The following is a 21885-nucleotide window of genomic DNA, read 5'->3' as shown; positions in this document are numbered from 1 at the left end:
AAGTCTGTTACAACGGAATCATAAATGTAATCAGCCTCAGAAAAAAAAAGCTTCAAATACTTCTGACCTGTGTGAATTTACTCTCAAGTAATAGGAAGCCAGGGTGAAAATCACTAGCTTTTCCTTAATCACAGGCTCCAAGAATGAATGAATGAATGAATGAATGAATCAGGACTTAATAAGACCTGATTGAGAATGCGCTATAAACCATTGCTTCACAAAATATTTGTGGGAAAGAACTGGTTTGGAAATACCTCTTACGTGTTGTGGACTGTTAGTTACTGTCGTACGATACAATTAAATGCTGCAGCAACGTCTAAAGGTTGAGGCGTGCTTCTTGTACTCGTCACGGGCCAGTAACAGACTGTGCAAACAGGCAGCATCTGCTGCTTCGCCACATCCACATCCACATCCACTGAACCCACTACCAAATGCAGGGGAAGGTAGGATACGTGCCTACCTTCTGCTCTCGCACCTCAAACACTGCTTCATGGACACTGCAAGCAAAGAGGGAGGTAGGCAGATCACTGAAATCCATCATCTCTTCCAAATCATCTTCATTTTCACCAAAAACCATCTCTTCTTCCTCTTCTTGGTCACTGCTACAGAGATCTGACTGGCTATCGTTCCAAGATTTCATAGTGTCCCTCAGCATTATCCCCTAAAAGCAGGTCTTTTCCGTTTTTAAAGTTCTAAGGTGTCTACCAGGCATCTGGGGTTAAAAAAGAGAAAACAGCATAAAGATAAGACTTTGAAGGCCAAACACTGTTCCAGTCAATTCTCAAGACAGCAATTTATCAATGGAAGCAATTTTATTCAGGGAAGATAAATCAGAGTCTAAATCAATTCATCACAGTCCTCATAAGTAAGTTCTATATATTCTAATTTGATTTGCTTAGCATAGTTAATGTAATACATTTCACTGGCAATGACATATTACAAAAAAAAAGGGCAAAAAGTTTTCTAGTGACATCGGGGGGAAAAATGGGCAGTACGAAATGAGACAGTATCAATATGTATGCTAGTTTACAAGCAGTAGGAAGGAAAATGAGAACCAGAGCTGCCTTCACATATTTGTTTTGGGTTTTAGGTCTACAACAGTGAAACTGGAGCAGCTGAATACAACCCACACGGATTCATTCACCATCTGCACCGTGAAACACGGTCTGCTGCGAGATGACTTCACCTGTCTTAACCGATTTGTTCTTTTTGAATATACTCTCAAAGAACCCAGTTGCACAGACCTGAAAGTTCTCTATGAGGCAGGTCATTGTCAATACGAGAAATACGGATGAAAGGCAAAATCTGACATAGACGACAACTGAAGAGATGACCTTTTTTCTGAACATTTATAAATTAATAATCTTAATCCTGAAGGCCTGGAGCCGATAGCGGCCCTCTGTTAAATAACGGAAGAGCGTCTGTCTTCTGTGGACTTTGTGCACGTTGGTCTCCTCTGATGAGCTGTACCCACAGCCTCCGAGCACACTGCCTGGACCCTAACAAATTTCAAGATGGTAAAATGGAATTTTAAAAATACCAATCAGGCACAGAAAAATCATGCGATCACGACTGTTACTAGCTTACTATGACTTCATTTGTGATTTTACATTTTATTTCAAAGAACACAATGCTGCAAATATATTGCTTATACAGAGTACATGACAGATGTCAATTACAGGCTAAAAACAGTAGAGGGTTTTTTTCCCCCCATGATTCTACTACACCAATCAGGAAAGACTAATTCCCAAGAGTAAAGTCCTTACTCATTTTTATAAACATCTTCTGAATGCCCATCACATGCCAGGCATTATTAGGCATATTAGACGGGTAAGAAATAGTTCCTGTCCTCAAGGAGCTCCCGCCAGAGCAAGAATTTCTTCTCAACAATGCTAACCAATCCTAAAGGATCTTGTTCTAAGAGTTCCTATGCTTTCAATTTCTGCTTCACCATCGGTCCCTTTTCTTCGGCAAACACACCTACTCGGGATTCCCCACCCCCACCCACCCAATCTTAGAAAAAGAAATCTTCCTTTGGAGTTCTGTCTTCCCCTCCAGCTACCTCTCCGCTGCTTCTTCGCCTCTCCTACCAATTCCCTGCAAAAAGTAAGCTGTCCTGCTGTGTTCTGCTCCCCAACAGCACGTGCTCGAGAATTCAGTGCCACTGGCCTTCTGCCACTACCTTCGGCTGAAACCGTCCTCACGTGCCTGTCTCTGCAGCACCAGACATGCCGCCCACCCGTCACTCGTCACTCGGCATTCAGTGTGCCTCTGCCTTCCAGGTAGGGTCTCGGTCCTTCCCGGCTCTCCTTCCTAAACCAACTGTCTGTCACTGGCTCCTCTGTCGTCACTCACCCTCTACAAGTTCATCTCTTTGAGGTTTCCCTCCTCCTCCTCCTCCTCCTCCTCCTCCTCCTCCTCCTCCTCTTGAGTGGTTTCATCCATCAAGCCTTTAACCACTTAACTGCCAGTGCTTCTCAGCTCTGTTTCCTGCTCACCCTGTGGCTCACACACACAACATGGGGCTATCAATACTGCCTCTCATTTTCTGCAACGAATTGTAAGCTGGGAAGGATGTCACCGGAGTAAGAGCAGAATCTTGGGCAGTGGGGGGGGGGGGGGGGGGGAGGTTAGGTGGAAAAAGTACATGATCCCAAGAGGTTCTAATCTGTCTCTAGGTCTTTCCTGCCTATACACCCTGAAAATCACTAATCTGTATAATTCATACATCCAGACTCAACCTCTGTCCTGAGCTCCAGACTTGTATTTTTAGCTTCCTATTACACATATCTACCTGTGTGGCCCACAGGTACTACAATTATTTTAAACTTCATACCTTTAATTAGATTATTGTGCTGTAAGTCTCCAATCTGGAAAGGGGCCAGGTTGGGGGGGGGGGGCAGGGCGGGGGAATGGTATCTCACTAAGGCTTTCTTTGTAATCCTTTTCTTTAAGACTAAGCTGTCAGAGTTCATAATTCTCACAACACTTTGTTTATTTCTCTGTTACATACTTACCTGATGACTATTTGTTTACAAATCCCTCCCTGTTACCAGACCGTGAGTGCCTTTGAACCCCTTGTCCCTGGCACAGTTTCTGGCTGACAGTATAGGCTTAATAAGGATTGCTGAATGAAAGCAGATAGCACTGTGTTTACCCCACTAATACGGCAGCACAGACAGAGGAAAATTTAATTCTATGTGAGATTAGAGACAGCTTCCCCAAGGATGTTATGGAGAGACTTAAAGATAAACAATTTCAGCAGAAAAATGAGGGGGTGCGTTCCAGGCAAAGCCTGAACAGTTCAAGGACAAAGGGAGGACAGATCATCGTGAACAAAGATCTGATGTGGCCAGAACGTACTGTATTTGGTGGGGTGGCAGGAGACAAAGTTGGAAAGGCAGGCATGGGTCTCCAAGCTGCCTTAAAAGTAGGGTTACAGCGTCCTGATACAAAACAGAGTCAATATCAGCATGCCATTGAAGGTTTTTAGGCAGGGAAATGATATATTAAACTAAAAGTAGATTGTCTTTATATCTTATCTCTTAGAGGAGCTAATGTTTTTAATCTCACCCGACTCCCAACCCATTACAAAGAGGTGAGGAAAATACTGTGCGTGGTTTTTTAGAGAATGGAAGGTTGGGGAGCTCTGAATGACCAGATTTTGAAATATGAGAAAAATCAAGCCATTTTTGACAAGATTTTTTGTTTCAAGTTCCTTCCTCCAACCCCTAAAAAGGAAAGGAAAGGGGAGGGGGAGGGAGAAAGAAAAATCAGAGCACAGGAACAATCCCTCACTTGACTTAAAAAAAAAAAAATTCTTAGAAGGTTATACCTTCGTTTCCTGTTTTCTTCCTTCACTTTAGGGTAACTTTTTCTTGTGCCGTAATTTCAAACAGAAAACTAAGACTAGTAGAAGGAAGTCCTAAATACTTTTTACCCAGAGTTACCAATTAATTACATTTTGGCCCATTTTTAAAATCATTGTTTCGATATGTATACGCTTTTTCCCCTGAACCACTGAGAGTAAGACAAGTGTGCTGTCTTTACTCCCAAATACTTTAGTGTGTAAGAACAAGATCAGTTTCCTACATAAGCCACAGTACAGTGACCAAAACCAGGACGTTTAACATTGACATAATACTGTTATCTAAATCAGTGTCTATCTTCAAATTTTGTCAGTATTCCTAGTAATGTCCTTATGATTATTTTCTCTTCAAATGTTTTAGGTTATTGTTAAATAATTTGCCTTTTGTCCCAAGATATCTCAATAGTCTTTATAGTGCTGCTACACTTTCTTCACTTATACATTACTGGGTATTGGATACACTTTAAAAGGATGGACTGATGAACTATCACAGTACTGCAAACAAGCTTGAACAGTCTTTAAGTATATCCCAAGAAGATTCAGTCTCCATAATCAATTTTCGAGATTTAAATTCTGGCTCCCCAGTACTCTATATTAGGCAAATTACTCTGCCTCCCTTTCCATTTCCTCAACTGTAAGATAGAGTTATAAAATAATAACCCTTACCCAAGAGGATGTCAGAAGGATTAAATGCTAAGTGCTCAGAACAATGCTTTGCATACAGTTAGTGCTCAATGATTTTTACATAGGCACAATCCACATCAATGAAATGCTGGATTGAGAGGTTGCCAATAATGTCAGAACCATCAATGGAACAGATATTCAAGCAATAAAATGAGAAAAATACACGTCCAAATAATCTAATTCCAAGCAATAAAAAGGCTACAAAAAGAAAATAAACACTTTGTATCATTTCAAGAAGACTGTTCAGTGGCTGATCTGGCAGTAAAACCAGCTCAGAGCAACCACTGGAAGGAGTCCTATGGCTCCAGGAAGAAAACCATTAAAGATTTAAAAACAGTTGGCTGAAAAAAGGCCATCGTGCTTTTTTTAAGAGCTTCATGGAATTTTATGTTGTAATTCAATGCACACGGTATTAGAGACACTATCTTTCAGATGATGCCTCTCTTGCTGAAGGCAAGCCACGAGCTTTTTTCACATATAGCTTAAGTCAACATCATCGACCATTTCATAATTTTCTGATATCACAAAATGCAGTTAGATTTGATCAGAAAGAGATGATCAAAATCAAATAGTGGAAATGACAACCTTCGCACATCTGTCAAATCATCTTGTAAGGTAACTCAGCTTAACAAGCAGTTTGATTTCATTAAGACAAAGAAAATAATTACAAAAGTACATTGTTTCTATGCTGTTATTACTGGAGCAGTTGCTAACTCTGGCCCACTCCAACTATTACAAGATTAAGCTGTCCCTAAGTTTACTAAACCAGGGAAACACTGACTGGTTTAACAGGGCTGAACCAATATCCTCCCGCTTCTGTAAGCAAAGGTCTGCGCTAATCAGGGTTTAGCATCATCTCAGCGCCACTGTAGCTGTGGCTGGCTTCTGGCGAATTGTTTCTTCATGGAAACATCAAATGAGTGGAAAACTCCAAGTAGCATGACCATCTGTTCTCCTACCAGCCTTGTGACAAAAGTAATCCATCACGGCAAAACGGCAGGCATGTGCATTTGACTTGGCATTTGAAGTTTTGATTGGGAAAAGGCAAATCCAGCCTCTTCCAGGATTTTTTGAAACAACAATTTTTCAACATAGTATGCTTCTTAACTTGTTGAACCTTTAAAATAGCTTAGCTAGGTTCGCTTTTATTATTTTTTTGATGTTCTCAAAATGCTACCAAACAATACTGGAAGCAAACACGTTATTCCCTCTCCGGCTTTACATATGCCCTGCTCAATAACCTTGGAGGAAGTCACTTGGCTTTTTATTTGTTGTCTCATACATAAAATAAGGAAAATACTCACAGATGTTGCTGAACTACTAAATTCCTTTTAAAAACTTCGAAATTAGAATTCAGACTAGATTTCTTAAAAAAAAAAAAAAAAACCAGAATTGTCGATATGGGGGTTCTGAATAACTATCATGTAAGCCTCCAACGTCTATTTCCTGCTCATTTACCACTTAGAGGCAGACTTTTACTGCTCTTTAATAGTTGTGGCAGAAGAAAAAAAATTGGGGAAGTAAATTAAGTAGGTGAAAATTAGATTTTTGTATTTTTTTATGTTTCAATGACCTATATACCCTCTTCACAGATTATTTAGAATTAGTCCTATTACAATTATTGAGGTTCAGTGCTCCACCAGGCATAGAGGGATTTCTTAGTGTGAGAGAGAGAAGAGAAATAAACAACAAATATCAACAGTCAGAACATATGAAAATAATCGGTTTTAAAGACTTATTGAAGTAGGGATATAAAAGACGGATGCTATTTGTTTTGCTGAATATAATGCATTTTCCCTCACTATATAACCTCTATATTCTAGATAGATCCACTGTCTGCCCTGCACATTCTGTGGGTTTTGGGGGGTCTAAACAACAAATGGCATTCAACTTTAGAGCTTCCATTATTTCACAGGCTTCAGCCTAATGGATTTCCAAAGCACAGTATTTTTTTTTTCCCCATGATGTTCTGCTTAACTCTTTCAACCAACAAATCCCCCGGGGAACCATACAAAATGTGTTCTCCTTGGTAACCCTTGACATCCACACGTTTAAAAGCTTTACAAACGTACAATTCAATAATGGGAAAAATCTTGGTTTCCCTAAAAGTACTGAAATCTCCTCCCAAGCTAGGAAGGAAAAGGTTTGTCACAGCAGTGAAATGGAAAGCTGATGGCATGGCTAAAGAAGGGGCATCGTCTTCAAGCCTTTCACTGTCTTCCTCCATCACAAGTCTCCAATACCAACATCAAGTCCCTGCCCAAAAGCACAAATTTGCGTGATGTGCAAAAATCTATACCCTGAATCTCAATGTTGTGTTTTTATAATTTAATAAATTGAAAGAGCTAATGAAATAGTCTTGAATTATTGTAAATCATATGCAATATCAGCTACAAATAAACCCGCTGCTTCCCTTACCAAATAGTACATCAGAGACTTCCATAAAATGCAGAGAATTCTCCGCAAAGTTCAGATAAACGTGGTGTGCTAGGGAACTTTCAACACAGGGGAGAGAATATTTCCGGCTTTGGGCGCCACACGAAAGCATCACTTTAAAGAATCGTAGCTTGTAACTGAAACACGGATCTGACAACGGCTCCCTACACTGGACTCCTAATCCCTGAAAGAGAGGATCGGATTTTGCACGGAATCTGGAAGGAACCTGGAAACAGACCACTGTCCCTCTACCGCTCCAGACAGCAGATGGAGGCAGACAGTCAAGTTTCGAGAAGTTAGCGAGTAAGTAAAGCGACGGCTATTCGTGCATCAAGGGGGGGTGGAGGCGAGGGGCTCTGAACTCCTCGCCATCCCTGTGTGCCCGAGTGCACCTTTCCGGCCTTCAGGAGCAGGATGGGCCTGTCAGCTATTCAAAAAGTCAAAGTGCTGGGAAAAAATTCCTGGTGGACAGGAGAGAACAAAAAAACAAAAGAATTTTTTTTTTTTTTGGTTTTGTTTTCCAAGACACCAGCTCGGAGCTGCCAGAGAAGACGCTCGGCGCGCGAGGGGCTGGACCCAGGACGCGCAGCATCTCTGGGGTCTCGGGCCCTGGAACGGCCACCTGTATCGGGCATCTGCGGACTCTTTCTTTCTTTCCTCAACTTTCCGCACCCCGCGCCCTCCATCCTCCCCGGGGCTGGTTGCAACCTGCTGGGAGAGGCCGGGTGCCGGCCCCACCCGGCGAGGGGGACTCACCTGCGCGCTTGGCCACTGCAGGGAGGAAGGCAGGCGGGCAGGCGCGAGGCCGGAGCGGCCCGACGGGCCACGCGGGAGCCGGGCCGCCGCGAGGAGCCGGGCCTGGGGAGACGCCGCGGTCGGCAGCCGGGGCACAGTCTGCGCGGCTCGGGCCGCCCGCAGCCTCGCCGCCACGCCCTTGATGCTCGCGGGAACCGCGGCCTCGGCGGGGGCGCGAGCGGCGTCAGGGCCCAGGCGGGCTGCCGGCGTCGCGCGCGCGCGCGCTGGGCCCGCGCGTCCCCGCCCCGCCCCCTCCCACGGCGGAGCGCGCGCGGCGCAGGCGCCCGAAGGCGGCGGCCGGCTGGGGCGCGCCGGGTCCGGAAGCCCGCCGGAAGCGGCCCCGCCCCTCGCGCGCGGCCGTGGGGGCGGGGCGGGGCGGGGCGGGGCGGGGGTCTGGCTTCGCGCTGTTTGCTCGTTCCCAGGCTGGGAGGGGGCGCGGGAGCGCTGGGGCCGCGGGCTTTAGGTACCCCGATGGCAGGACCTTTGGCGCCCTTCTCGTCTCCCACGGTGGCCAGGAATAGTTTCTCTCCCGCTAGCGGCACGTGTCAGTCACAAGAGGAGTCAGTGGGAGTATTAGGGACGTTTACTGAGCGCCAGTTACTATGTACACTGCGCCCCGTGCTTGGCCAGCTTTACCTCGTTTAACCTCACGAACCGGATATTATTAGCTCTTATAGACGAAGAGGGCTTCCACGTGCTTAATTGCCCGAGGAGAGGCGGCTAGTAGGTAGCCGAACTCTAGGTAGCCCCGGGTGTGCGGCTCCTCCGTATCCTGGGCTGTAACCAAGGCGGGCTTCCGCTGCCACCTGCCGCCTCCCGCCTCCTCCCCCTCCCTCCCTTCTGTACAATGTTAATAGTATTCGCATTTTTAGTGCTTTACTTTCCGTTTACAGAATACTTTTCTCACGCACGGTCTTGCTTGATGCACTCAGAAGCTCAGGGAGACAGTGGGACATAATTACGCTTAGTTTACAAATAGAGCAAGTACCTAAGCTGTTCAATGAGTTGTCCACGGTTATAATGGCAGGCCTGGGGCTTTCTTTGGCAGATATTATTATTATTATTATTATTATTATTATTATTATTATTTATTTTATTTTATTTTATTTATTTTCTTTTATTTTTTTATTTTTATTATTTTTTTTTTTATAAGTCATCTGAGCCGAGCTGGGAAGTGAGTTTGTGTCTATTCCCTTACTTGCTGGAGAGGGAAACAGCCATAAAACAGGAAAGGAATTTGTCTTAAGGGTGTGCCGTTGGAAGAAAATCAGTGCTGATCACCCACCCCTTTGCCTCAGAGGCAAGGTAAAGCAAACTGAAGGTCAAAATCCTGCAGGCAGTGTTGTAGACACTCAGCCCCCTGGGGATTACGGTGCCTGGGGTACATCTAATGGCTGTTAGATTTACGCTAAGGAAATGGGGTTGGATTATGGTCCAATCACCCCAACAGTTGACCCTGCACCGTCAGAGAGATCACCTCTCTTGCTTCCTGCTCACTGCGTCTGTTGTTTCTCCTGCTTACAACCCTGCTGCCCCTGCTCCCCGCCTTGACCTTAACCAAGTTTTTCCCTTTTCTTCATTTCACAAATATTTATGGAGAGCCACTTCTCTCATGAAAGTCACCCTAAGAACCGCCCGCAGTAATTTTTCTTCTCTAGATGCCGCCAACCCAGCAGCCTGGCCAAAAATTGAGTTTTTAGGTCAAATGGGCTCGGGAACTACGCATTCTCTACAGCTACCTGCCTGTTAGCACAGAAATGTTTCTGGGAGGTCCTAAGGTAAAAAGACCCATTTAGCCTTGTTTATCCCAGAGTTCCCTTGAGGTATCAGGCTAGGCAAGGGGCTGCTAAGGATCTCTTCCACAAAATCCACCCCTTTAGGAGCTCACAGAGGAGACAGATAAGCGAAGGACTAATTGTGATACAATTTTACACATGTGCTAATAGAGCATTTGCAAAGCGCTGACAAAACAGACCGAAGTGAGCAATTGTGCTGAGAAAAAGGAGGGAAAGATTCGCAGGTAAGACGGTATTTGATTAGGAGTTTTCTAGGTGGAGAATATGGGAAAGGGCATTTCGTAGTAACAACAGCATATTTACAGACATGTGAGTATGTGTTGGTCTTTGGGGGTTGGGATTAAATATTGTTCAATTAAAAAAATTTTTTTTACATTTATGTATTTTTGAGACACAGAGACGGCACAAGTGGGGGAGGGGCAGAGAGAGAGGGAGACACAGAATCCGAAGCAGGCTCCAGGTTCTGAGCTGTCAGCCCAGAGCCCGACGCGGGGCTTGAACTCACAAACCGTGAGATCGTGACCTGAGCTGAAGTCGGAAGCTTAACTGACTGAGCCACGCAGGTGCCCCGTATTCATTTTTTTTTTTTTTTTTTTTGCATGCAGTCTATCAAACTGGACTAAGCAACAAATGAAATTCATTGTTTCATGTAACAGAAATAGTATGGGCTCCAGTCAGACTGGATCCAGGGGCTTAAAATGATAACATCAGGATTTAGCCTTTTTTTTTTATTTTTTTTAGATAATCTCTACACCCAACATGAGGCTCGAACTCACACCCCCAAGATCAAGAGTCACGTGTTCCACTGAATGGGCCCGCCGGACACTCCCAGATTTAGTTTCTATTCACCACTTCCTGACTGTTGTCCTTTGTGTTGACTTTTCATTCTCAGGCTGCCTTTCTCCCTGAGACGGCAGAATGGCTGGCTGCTGACAACTTCAAATCGCACCCTCACCAACAGAACGAGTCTCTTTTCCTCGCGGCTGTCCACGAAAGTTCTGGGACTGCCTCTTGTCGTTCTCCCTCGGGTTATTGGCAACTCAGTAAACCGCTCTCTTGAGAAGGGGCCTGGGGTCACAGGCCTGGGTCACATGCTCCCTTCAGGAGCTGCAGCGAGGTGGGCGGGTCTCAAGTCTCACTGAGAATTGAGGAGACGTAGCTTTGTGTGTGAGGTATTTTCTGTTGGTGCCTTCAGATGATGTACGTCTCGACTCCTTTCTTCCTGATTTGGATCTCAGGAGGCCGACCTGCATGGAGTGCTTCAGTGGGTCCCTTATCCTCCGGCTTCCATGTGAATTTTTCCAGTAGAAGACATGAGTAGGAGATCAGAGGGGTTGGAAGAAGATGAAGTGAGGGTGTTAATCCAGAGGCCCCTTCCCTCCCAAGTTGCTGCGTCGTGGCTGCATATACATCTCCTGAGGCTTGTGTCCAGTCTCATACAGATCTCTGCTCTAGTTATGTTGAAATCTTTCTTCTCTTGGCCTCGGGGTGGTAATGGCTCTCCATTCCTTCTTGATTCCCTCAACCCTGCCCGTACCTTTGTGCTTAACCGTTGCCAAATGCATCTCAGATGAACATTTTCCTGGAACCCCGATGGTCACATTCACCGAAGGTAACTCAAGTTTCTATTACCAAAAGAAAGGGAAATGAATACGGAGCAGGCAAAGGTAATCAGATAGGGAGCCTGGTTTGCTAGGCCTATTGCAGTAATGCAGACCAGGGACGATAGTGCCTTCAACAAGGGTCGTAGGGAGGGATGTGGTGAAAAACGGTATGATCCTGCCTGTATCCGAGAGGCAAAGCTAACAAAATTTGCTGATGAGTTACACGGAAGCACGAACATTCGAGAGGAAAGCAGCTGGAAGACATAGCTCTGGTGTGGTGATTTGGGAGGGAGGTGTGATGGGTAGTTGAAATCATGGGCGCGGATGAGATGACCCAGGGAGAGCAAGTGAAATAGAGCACGAAAAGTAGAGGACAGAATCCAGAACAACGTCAGTCTTTTACATGGTGGGCAGGGGAAGGGTTGCCATCTTGTATTCATCAGGCTAGGTTGCGAGCAGCTGGAGAACAAGAAGGGAATCTGCCCATCTTTCTTCTTTACCGTTGCGCCCAGCAAGGTGTTGGGCACACACGGATAATAAGTGCTTCTTATGAATGAATTTTATACGGTTTCACGTTTCTAACACTCCCTCCTCCTGAGGTTTGAGTTACAGGCAGAGAAAAACAAGGGAAAGAGAAATCGATCTCGTGTGGCTCAATCCACTGAAAGCTGTGCCAAGGCTGATAAGCATTTTGCTGTCCTGGAAAACTCAAGTAGAACCTGTCAGATGATGCTAGAAAGCCTCAGCAGCTCATCTCCTGCCTTTCGGGAGAATTTCCAGACAGGCGATTTCGTCTCCAAAAAAAAAAAAAAATGTGGAGTTAAAGAAACCAGACACTGAAGAGTTGTAGACGTTATCCCATTCATATGAAGTCCAAGAGAAGTCAAAACTAATCTATGGTGATTCACATCAGAATAGTGACTGCTTCTGAGGGGTAGGATTGAGTGGAAAGGGGCATAGGAGCACATTCAGGGTTCATGGGAATGTTTTCACATTATACATTCAACACATATTTTTGGATGTCTGCCATTTGCCAAGCACTGTTCTAGATATTGAGAAAATAGCAGTGAACAAAACAGACCAAGTCCCTGCTTTTATACAGATCTACTTCAGCTCTTTCCATTGACTGCATAGATAGCATCAATGCATTTTATTATTTTTTTTTTACCTTTTTAATGTTTATTTATTTTTAAGAGAGAGACAGACAGAGTATAAGCGGTGGAGGGGCAGAGAGAGAAGGAGACACAGAATCCAAAGCAAGCTCCAGGCTCTGAGCTGTCAGCAAGGAGCCTGACGTGGGGCTCAAACCCACAAGCTGTGAGATCATGACCTGAGCCGAAGTCAGATGCTTAACAAACTGAGCCACCCAGGCATCTCCAATGCCTTTTAAATAGAAAAAAAAAAAAAGTGGCCTGTCCTTTTTTTCGGACGCTTAACCGATGGAGCCACCCAGGTGCCCCAGTGGCCTGTCTTTAAATACAGATAATGACAAGACTGAGGAACTTTCTTCTCATTTTATTTTTTTTATTTGCTGATGGGAAGGCAACAAAATACAGTGGAAAGAGCATGGGATTTAGGAGGTCAGCTCCACCATTAGCCACCATTGTGTGACTGTTGAGCAAACTCTTTAAACCTACTGAACCTTACTTTTCTCATGTGTTAAATGGCATCAATGATACCCGCCTTGTAGGGTTGTTTTATAAAGTGCCAGACACGTTACAGATGTTCAGTACACAGTAGCTGGTTTACAAGTAAATTTTATCCAAGGCAGCAATATTTTGCCTCCCTTGCAGCCACGTATGACTTAATTTTGCCCAATGAGATATGAGCAAAAAGAAGCTTCCTCAGCTGGGAGAAGTACCCTTTTGCCCTTCTACAGTTTCTCTTTCTTCTAGCCCGAGGTGTGAATGTGATGGCTGGAGCTCCAGCAGCCATTATGGACCAGGAGGTAACCCTGAAGATTGAACGCTGGAACGATGGATCAAAAGGATGAGGGGCCTGAATCCCTTGTGAGACTGGAGCTGCCCGCCCTGGGTTGCCTGTATCTAGCCTGCCTTTACTTGAGAGACAAATATTATTATTTTACATTGTTAGGTGTCTCTTGCAGCCAAACCTAATCCCCACTGATATGCCTAGTAAATCCTCCCACAGTCTAGACTGTTCACCGATGAATCCTCAGCTCCTATAACGATATCTGGTTTTGATACACAGTGCTCAATACATGTGGAAAAGAGAAAGGGAGGGAGGAAACAGAGCTGTTTCTGATTGTGAGAGAGGTCACCTCACGGGAGAGCATGTAACGAGAAAGGAAGAAGGCCGAAGATAGAAGCCTGACTGCCAATTCAATTGGTCTCTCTCTCCCTCTCCCTCAATCTCTCCCCCCGCCCCTTCCCTCCTACCCCTCAGGCTTATTAATGTGCATTTGGGCTTACCAGATATTTAAATTCCTAATCTGCACACTCCAGATCTCCCGTGGGATTTGTCTCGCAGGTGCCTTTGACTGCAGAGCCTTTAATTTAACCTGCCTCCCTGGTGACATCCTCATTTGTCTCCTACTCCTGGAACATCAGTCATTCCCCCAACAGGAGAGTTGCAACGTGATCCAATAGCTCGTTGGAGGAGTGAAGCTTCTTACTGGCATCACCTTCAGCATTGGTTGGGAGATGTAGCGACGTGCATTGTTGATGGTTTTCATGGTCTCATTATAAAAATTAGTCTTTCCCTGTGCAGATCATTTGGAAACAAAGGATAAATAAGAAAATTCAAATCATTTACAACCTCACGGTCTAGAGATAGCCACAATTCAATATTTGAATTGGTCTATTTGGTGTATTTCTTTCCAGGCTTTTTGGTAAGATTAAGTATATTACTGGACTCATTCAATTCAGATCTCCCATTTATTTAGCTTCACGTTATATTGCAAGTGTTTCCTTGTGTTGTTAAATTATTATTATTATTATTATTATTATTTTAGAGAGAGAGAGCATGCAAGCAGGGAAGAGGTGCAGAGGGAGAGAGAGAGAGAGAGAGAGAATCTTAAGCAGGCTCCATGCTCAGTGGGGAGCCCAACTTGGGGCTCGATCCCATGACCCTGGGATTATGACCTGAGCCAAAATCAAGATTCAGACACTGAACCTACTGAGCCACCCCGGCACCCCACTCTTTGTGTTTTAAAATACTATTTATAAAAATATATTTTTTGATGGCTACATAATATTGCATTGTTTGTATTGTTATTCATCTAATCATCCATTGTTAGAATCAAGGTTTCTTTAGAATTTTGTCTTCTATAATTAACTAAACAACAGGTACCTTTATACGTTTTTAAAACTCTTCTTGGAAGTTGACAAAATGAATTTCAGAACAGTTGTACACATCATACAATCCCACATCCTCAATGTACACCTTACCACATCCTTAATAATATTGGGTATTGTATTTACTTTAAAAGCCTTTCCTGGGGGCACCTGGGTGGCTCAGTCGGTTGGGCGGCCGACTTCGGCTCAGGTCATGATCTCGCGGTCCGTGAGTTCAAACCCCGCGTCGGGCTCTGTGCTGACAGCTCGGAGCCTGGAGCCTGTTTCAGATTCTGTGTTTCCCTCTCTCTGACCCTCCCCCATTCATGCTCTGTCTCTCTCTGTCTCAAAAATAAATAAATGTCAAAAAAAAATTTTTTTTAATTAAAAAAATAAATAAATAAATAAAAGCCTTTCCTGTTTCGTAGGCAGAAACAACCCCATGACATCTCGATTACCGGAGAGGATGAACATTTTTTCACGTGTATTTATGAGCTATCAACATTGTCCGACTGATTGTAAGAACACATTATACACTGTGGATAGTAATCGTGTGATTACTGTACTTTTTGAAAATTTTCTTAGTTTGTTTTCCCTTTTGAATTTTTTCTTTTTTTAATAGATGTTTAAAAATTTTTTTTTCAACGTTTATTTATTTTTTGGGGGACAGAGAGAGACAGAGCATGAACGGGGGAGGGGCAGAGAGAGAAGGAGACACAGAATTGGAAACAGGCTCCAGGCTCTGAGCCATCAGCCCAGAGCCCGACGCGGGGCTCGAACTCACGGACCGCGAGATCGTGACCTGGCTGAAGTCGGACGCTTAACCGACTGCGCCACCCAGGCGCCCCTTAAAATTTTTTTAAATTAATTTATTTCTTTTGAGAGAGCGAGCACGAGGGGAGGGGATAGAAGGAGAGGGAGAGAGAGGATCCCAAGTTCGACGTGGGGCTCGAACCACAAACCGTGAGATCACGACCTGAGCCGAAACCAAGAGTCGGATTCTCAACTGACTGAGCCACCCAGGCACCCCTAAAATTTTTGTTTAAAGGTAGAGGCACCTGGATGGCTCAGTCAGTTGAGCATCTGACTTGGGCTCAGGTCATGATCTCATGGTTTGTGAGTTTGAACCTCATGTCAGGCCTGCTGCTGTCGGCACAGAGCTTGTTTCAGATCCCCTGTCCCTCTCTCTCTGCCCCTCTCCCAGCTTGTGCTCTGTCAAAAATAAATAAAACATTAAAAACAATTTTTAAGGTAAATGTATCTATAGTTTGCTTCCTAATTTCTTCGTTTTCTTTCCCCTGGTTAATAGTGACCCTCACTATTTTTTTGATTTTGTATTTTTTGTATTTATCACTTTAGTTCGAGTGAAATTTATTTTAGTATAAATATATACGGGGCGCCTGGGTGGTGCAGTCGGTTAAGCGTCCAACTTCAGCCAGGTCACGATCTCGCGGTTTATGAGTTCGAGCCCCGCGTCGGGCTCTGGGCTGACGGCTCAGAGCCTGGAGCCTGTTTCGGATTCTGTGTCTCCCTCTCTCTCTGCTCCTCCCCTGTTCGTGCTCTGTCTCTCTCTGTCCCAAAAATAAATAAACGTTGAAAAAAAAAAAAAGAATCTATTTAACCCACTGCTTTGTATACATACAATTTGGCATATATAAAAAACACAGTAGATATATATTTCTGGTTATTTCTTCTGTTTTATTGATCTAGCTGTTAATAGAAACTATTTTGATCATTGTAGTTTTATTATCTGGAAGGCAAAGTCAGGGTACACATATTTTCAAATATTTTCCAGAAAAGTTTTATTAATTTATACTACCTCCTTCCTGTCTCCCCCTTCCTACCCTCAAACTTCAGCAGTGTATGAGAGAGACATTCTCAGGGCTACAGGCACTTTACTTAAAAGTCTTCAAAAAAATGGGGCACCTGGGTGGCTCTGTCGGTTAAGCCTCTGACTCTTGATTTCGGCTCAGGTCATGATCTCTTGGTTCGTGAGATCGAGCCCCACGTCAGGCTCTGCATTGACAGTGTGGAGCCTGCTTGGGATTCTCTCTCTCCCTCTCTCTCTCTCTCTCTCTCTCTGCCTCTCTCCTGCTCACTCTTTCTCTCTCAAAAATAAACAAATAAACTTAAAAAAAAAAAGTCTTCAGAAAACTGTAGGCTCCCATCCTGGTTGTGCTACTGACCAGTTGTTGAACCTTGAGAACATCTCACATGCTTTAAGCCTCGTTCCTCTTCAGCTAAATGAAAATTACAGTGGTACCTCCCTCCTAAGGTGGTTTTGAGTTCAAAACGAACGGTTTCTTGAAAGCTGGGGAACTATAAAATCCTAACAGAAATGGAGGCAATTGATAATGATTACATTTTTGTAAAGAGAAACATGTCTTAAACAAACAAACAAACAAACAAACAAACGTGAGGGGTGCCTGGCTGCATCCGGGACTCTTGATCTCAGCAGGGTGGTGAGTTCAAGCACCGTGCTCCCTGTGGAGCCTACTTAAAATAAACAAACAAAAGAACATGTGGATGGTTTTGAGGTTTGGGTATGGAAATTCGTCTCTCAGTGCGCTCTGAAGTCTGGATGCCTCACAAGGTTCCATCTTGCCGTGTTGCTTTGAATTGCAAAGAATCAGTTCCATTTGCCTGCAGACCCAGAGGCTCCTGAATTCACTGCAAATCTGTTCAAGAGCCTTCAAGAGCCGAGATGTCACTCCACACAGGAAGGAGCGGCTCTCTAAGTGTTTTGATCCTTGACTTTGTTAGGCGGAGACATTATTTCCTGATTCACTTGAGCTGCAGATGGGTTGAGGAGGATACGAGCTAGATGACCATAATTAGGGAAGGAAGTATGGGGGGGGGGTGCACGCACATAAAGAGAACAATGGAACATGGAAAACAGACAGCTGCCTGCATGGACCAGGGATTCAAATTATTTTAATTTTTCTTGAATATCAGTCAGGGTTTGATCGGGGAACAGAAATCACAACAGTGATTTGAACCGAAAGAGTTTAATGGAAAGAATTGTTACTGACATGAGGTTATCAGACTAGGGGCTCTCAAACTCAACAGGCAGAAATAACTTTAAGGGATCATGGCGTTAACAACTGTGGAAAGCGGTGACCATTCCAAGGGTGAGGGGGACCAAGGTAAGAGGTTGTAATGATGAAAACTTAACAAGATAAGAGGTTGTTCAGCCATAAAAAGCAAAGAAATGCCGACATGGGCTAGAACTTGGAATGAACCGTGAAAACATGCTGGATGGAAGAAGCCAGGCATGTAAGCCCACATATTACATGATTCCGTTCATGTGGAAGTCCAGGATCGGGAAATCCATAGAAACAGAGAGTGGGTTGGCGACTCCTTACATAAATGGAATCACACAGTATTTGTCCTCTTGTGTCTGGCCTATGCACTTAGCATACTGACCTCAAGGTTCAGCCGTGTCCTAGCATGTGTCAATATTTCCTTCCCTTTAAGGCTGACGAATCCTCGTGTGCATCCGCTGATGGGCGCTTGAGTTGCTCCCATCTTTTGGCCATCACGAAGAACGCTGCTCTGAACACGGGTGTATAAGTATCTGAGGCCCTGCTTTCAGTTCTTTTGTGTCTGTGGCCAGAAGTGGCATTTCCGGAATGCGGGGTTATCTATTTTTAATCTTTTGAGAAATCACCATACCGTTTGCCAGCGTGGCTGTGCCATTTTATATCCCCACTGCCAGCGCACCAAGGTTCCAAGGTCTCCACACCCTCGCCAACGCTTGCTATCTTCTTTTCGGTGTTTCTTTTTGAGGGGGTGAAAATGTTCTAGAGTGGACTGTGGTGACGGTTACACGTATTTGTAGATAGACGAAAAACTGTTGCATTACGTAAGTTATTTCATTTAAGTTTACTTATTTATTTTGAGTGAGGGAAGGAGAGCGAGAGGGGGAAGAACGGGGAGAGAGAGAGAGAGGGAGAGGGAGAGGGAGAATCCCAAGCAGGCTCCGTGCTGTCAGCGCAGAGCCCGATGCGGGGACTCGAACTCACGACCCCTGAGATAGTGACCTGAGCCGAAACCATGAGTCAGATGTTTGACTGAGCCGCCCAGGCACCCCGAATCATATATTTTAGAGAGTGCATTGTATGGGATGTGATTTATGTCAGTAAAGCTGTTTTAAAAAAAGGTAGGAGGGGGGGGTCCCGTGGATAAACCACACCCCCAGGCCTCCAGGAGGGTGTGCAGATATCGCTGAGGGGTGGGGGCCATGGAGCTGATCGAGTGAGAGTCAGAAAGAGCTGTAAACTAGACCCAGCTGATGCTTCACTGAGGGGAGGAAGTGCCTCCAGAAGATGGGCACAGGAACAGGAAGTCGACAGGAAGGGGCGAGCCCCTTCCTCCTGCAGCCTCACGACCCCCTTCGTGAGCACGACCCTCCTGCTCCCAGGAAGCAGCTAGCCCAGCAGAGAGGTGGTTTGCAGCCTCCCACGGCGATCCCCTAGAAGGGCAGGTTTGGAGCGGAGAGAAAAATAGCCTCATGACTTGCTGTCTTCATCTGTTCTGGTTGCTATAATAAAAGACCATAAACCGTGTGGCTTATCGACAACAGACATTGATTTCTTAGTTCTGGGGGCCAGAAGCCCCAGATCATGAAGCCGGCATGGTGGGGTTCTGATGAAGGCCCTCTTTCTGGTTATGGCCACCTCCTTCTGTCCCCTCACATGGTGGGGAGAGAGCGAGCCGGCTCTCTGACCTCGTGTAAGGACCCTGATCCCATTCATGAAGACACAGAGCACGTGTGTGTATCAATCAGTGAAATACAAACAGTTGAGTTAGTTTTGTGCAGGGTTTCCAGCGCCTTGATAGAACAAAGTACGTATCTGTGTACAAGCTACGAAATACAAATTGTATAATACCCGTGGTTCCCATACAAGGGAAGGGCTCTTCTATTTGCATTTAAGATGGGTATTGCACGAAAGAAAAATGGCAAAAAATTGTCCCCTGAATGGTACTTTTCCCTGCTCTTTGAGCAAGTGCGGATTTTCCTTTGCACTTGTGTGAGTCTGTTTCCCCAAAGGCTTCCTGTCCCGTGAGTGTGAGGGGTGATTTTTGTCTCTGAGGAGGTGAGCTGGGCTGTCTGTGGCTTCCCCTTCAGGTGTGGAAGTGAGGGGCCCGCAGGCCGCCTTGTGCTGTAGGCAAAAGCAAGCAGGACTTCACACCAGGGGCTGAGATGCCTTTCCCGATCCTGCCTCCCTGTCCTCGTGGAGGGCCATGTTTCTTTAGCTCCATCCTGTCCCCCTCCCTGCCCCAGCATCCTTCCCATTGGGCCCCCACCGCCAGACATTCCACTGTGAGGGCTCCATCTGGGGCAAATGCTGCTCTGCGTCTCTAGAGTCTATTATAGTTTTCCAATGAATCTGTCTTTTGGCTGCCCAGAGCACCCTTGTTCTTGGTACCTACTGACTAAGCCCTGGCACTGAGAAGAGGTGAGTGTGGCTGCTTAGGCTCCATATTGGAGGTGAGTGTGGCTGCTTAGTCTCCATGTTGGACAGGAACTTTTAATGTATCTTCTTGGCATGATGAAATACCTTTTTTCCCCTCTTTCACCTGTTTTTTTTTTTTTTTACATTATTCATTTATTTTAAGAGAGAGAGAGGGAGAGAGAGAATCCCCAGCAGGCTCCGTGCTGTCAGCATGGAGCCTGAAACGGGGCTCAAACCCATGAACCATGAGATCATGACCTGAGCTGAAACCAAGAGGCAGATGCTTAACAGACTGAGCCACCCAGGAACTCTTCCTCTCCCACTGAAGCTCAGGGAGTCTGTCTTCTTCCTCAGTGGGCTCCAGGGCTCATACAGACCCTCATAGGTTGGGTCCCAATCCCGTGAGGCCTCTCCTCCAACTCAGAGACACAGCACCAGCTTTAGCTGTAGCATCTCCGAGTTTCAGCTCCCCAGGGCCCCTCCTTTAGGTATAATATCCAAGTTTTAATAATTCCACCTGTCGTAGACTCGGGTCTGGAGTTCTTTCTTGTCCAGCAAGAAAGCAGGATGCAGGATTAAAACGCAAGAGATGGCTAATGTCCAGGAGAGCTCAAGAGCCCCGATTAAGGGTCCTTGCTCAGTGTTTATTAGGATCAGAAGGCTTACAAACATGGCCATGGACGTGCACAAAGAGACAGTGAAGCTGTGAACATTAACTCACGGGTGTGAGGGAAAGGGCATTTTGAAAATATGCGGGCTCAGGGGTTTGGGTTAATACAAAACAAAATCCTGGCACCCAGGCAGAAGGTTGTTTACAGAGGACTTGAGGCACCACCTCTGTTAACCTGAACTAGTCTAGGGGACAAGAAAGAGCGTGCTACCTCAGGGTCCACAAGGGTCAAACAACCTTCCTTTTGCTAATTGGCTCTGCTTTGGGCAACTTCACCTTGCAGCCCTGTTTACCTAATTTGGTTCTTCCTTCCTGTGAAAGCAGCTCTCTGCTATTGTACTAAATTGGGGGTGTTTCCACCCTGAATACCTAATCTTGTTTACCTCTTCTGCCTTTGTTTTATATTGGGGACTGGGGCCTTTGCCTCTCTCTCTCTATACCTATTTACCTAATCTTGTTTAGCCAGACTGGGGTGTGAGCATCCTAAGTCTTTCTAATTCTGTCTGCCTTGTTAACCCATCAGTGCAGGCTCAGGGAATTCCTAAGCTCTCCCCCCACATCCAGCTTCTTCCCTGTCTTCCCCCAGCCCTCGGGTGGGGCTGCTTCTTACCGCCGCTGTCTCTATGAGACTTCAGCATTCTCTCCTACCCTTTCAGTTGCCCAGTAAACAGCTTTCTACCTAGTTACCAATTCCTTATATTACATTTTCTGTTCCAGTAACTGGTATGGTTTCTGTCTCCTGACGGGACCCCGATTGACTCAATAGCTGCCTAAGAAATTATGTTCTAAGTAGGGCGCCTGGGAGGCTCAGTCGCCTAAGCGTCTGACTCCTGATTTTGGCTCAGGTCATGATCTCATGAAACCGTGAGTTCGAGCCCCGCTTTCCGGCTCCACCCCGACCGACCGTGCAGAGCCTGCTTGGGATTCTCTCTGCCCCTCCCTCTCTGCCCCTCCTCCACTCATGCTTGTTCTCTCTCTCTCTTTCTAAATAAATAAATAAATAAAAACTTAAAAAAAAAAAAACAACTTACGCTCTTAGGCTACTCCAGACTCAGAGAAAGTTACATTCTGTGCTAAAAAAATGAATAAAGAATTTAAAAGTAAAAGAATTCTTGTCTACTGACATATCAAAGACTGGATTTAATGGGGCGCCTGGGTGGCGCAGTCGGTTAAGCGTCCGACTTCAGCCAGGTCATGATCTCGCGGTCTGTGAGTTCGAGCCCCACATCGGGCTCTGGGCTGACGGCTCGGAGCCTGGAGCCTGCTTCCGATTCTGC

General features: G+C 45.3%; 1 protein-coding gene across 2 annotated transcripts in view; it reads right to left on the bottom strand.

Moving 5' to 3' along the window:
• The window catches only part of RCAN3 (RCAN family member 3), a 39736-nt gene extending 31696 nt beyond the window's left edge, over positions 1–8040 (bottom strand). Inside the window, exons 1-2 of one of the 2 annotated variants that reach the window (XM_043578601.1) lie at positions 7745–8040; positions 461–712 (exon numbers count right to left, since the gene is read on the bottom strand). In XM_043578601.1, the coding sequence (XP_043434536.1) occupies positions 461–655 (195 nt within the window). In that variant the 5' untranslated portion in view covers positions 656–712; positions 7745–8040. The remainder of the gene's footprint in view (positions 1–460; positions 713–7744) is intronic. The other variant, XM_043578602.1, reaches the window with a different exon arrangement.
• Positions 8041–21885: the final 13845 nt, after the last annotated feature.

The sequence above is a fragment of the Prionailurus bengalensis genome, chromosome C1 (genome assembly GCF_016509475.1).
Source record: "Prionailurus bengalensis isolate Pbe53 chromosome C1, Fcat_Pben_1.1_paternal_pri, whole genome shotgun sequence".
Taxonomy (NCBI): Eukaryota; Metazoa; Chordata; class Mammalia; order Carnivora; family Felidae; genus Prionailurus; species Prionailurus bengalensis.
The sequence above is the reverse complement of the archived record's forward strand: the minus strand, read 5'-3'. Positions and strand labels throughout refer to the sequence as shown.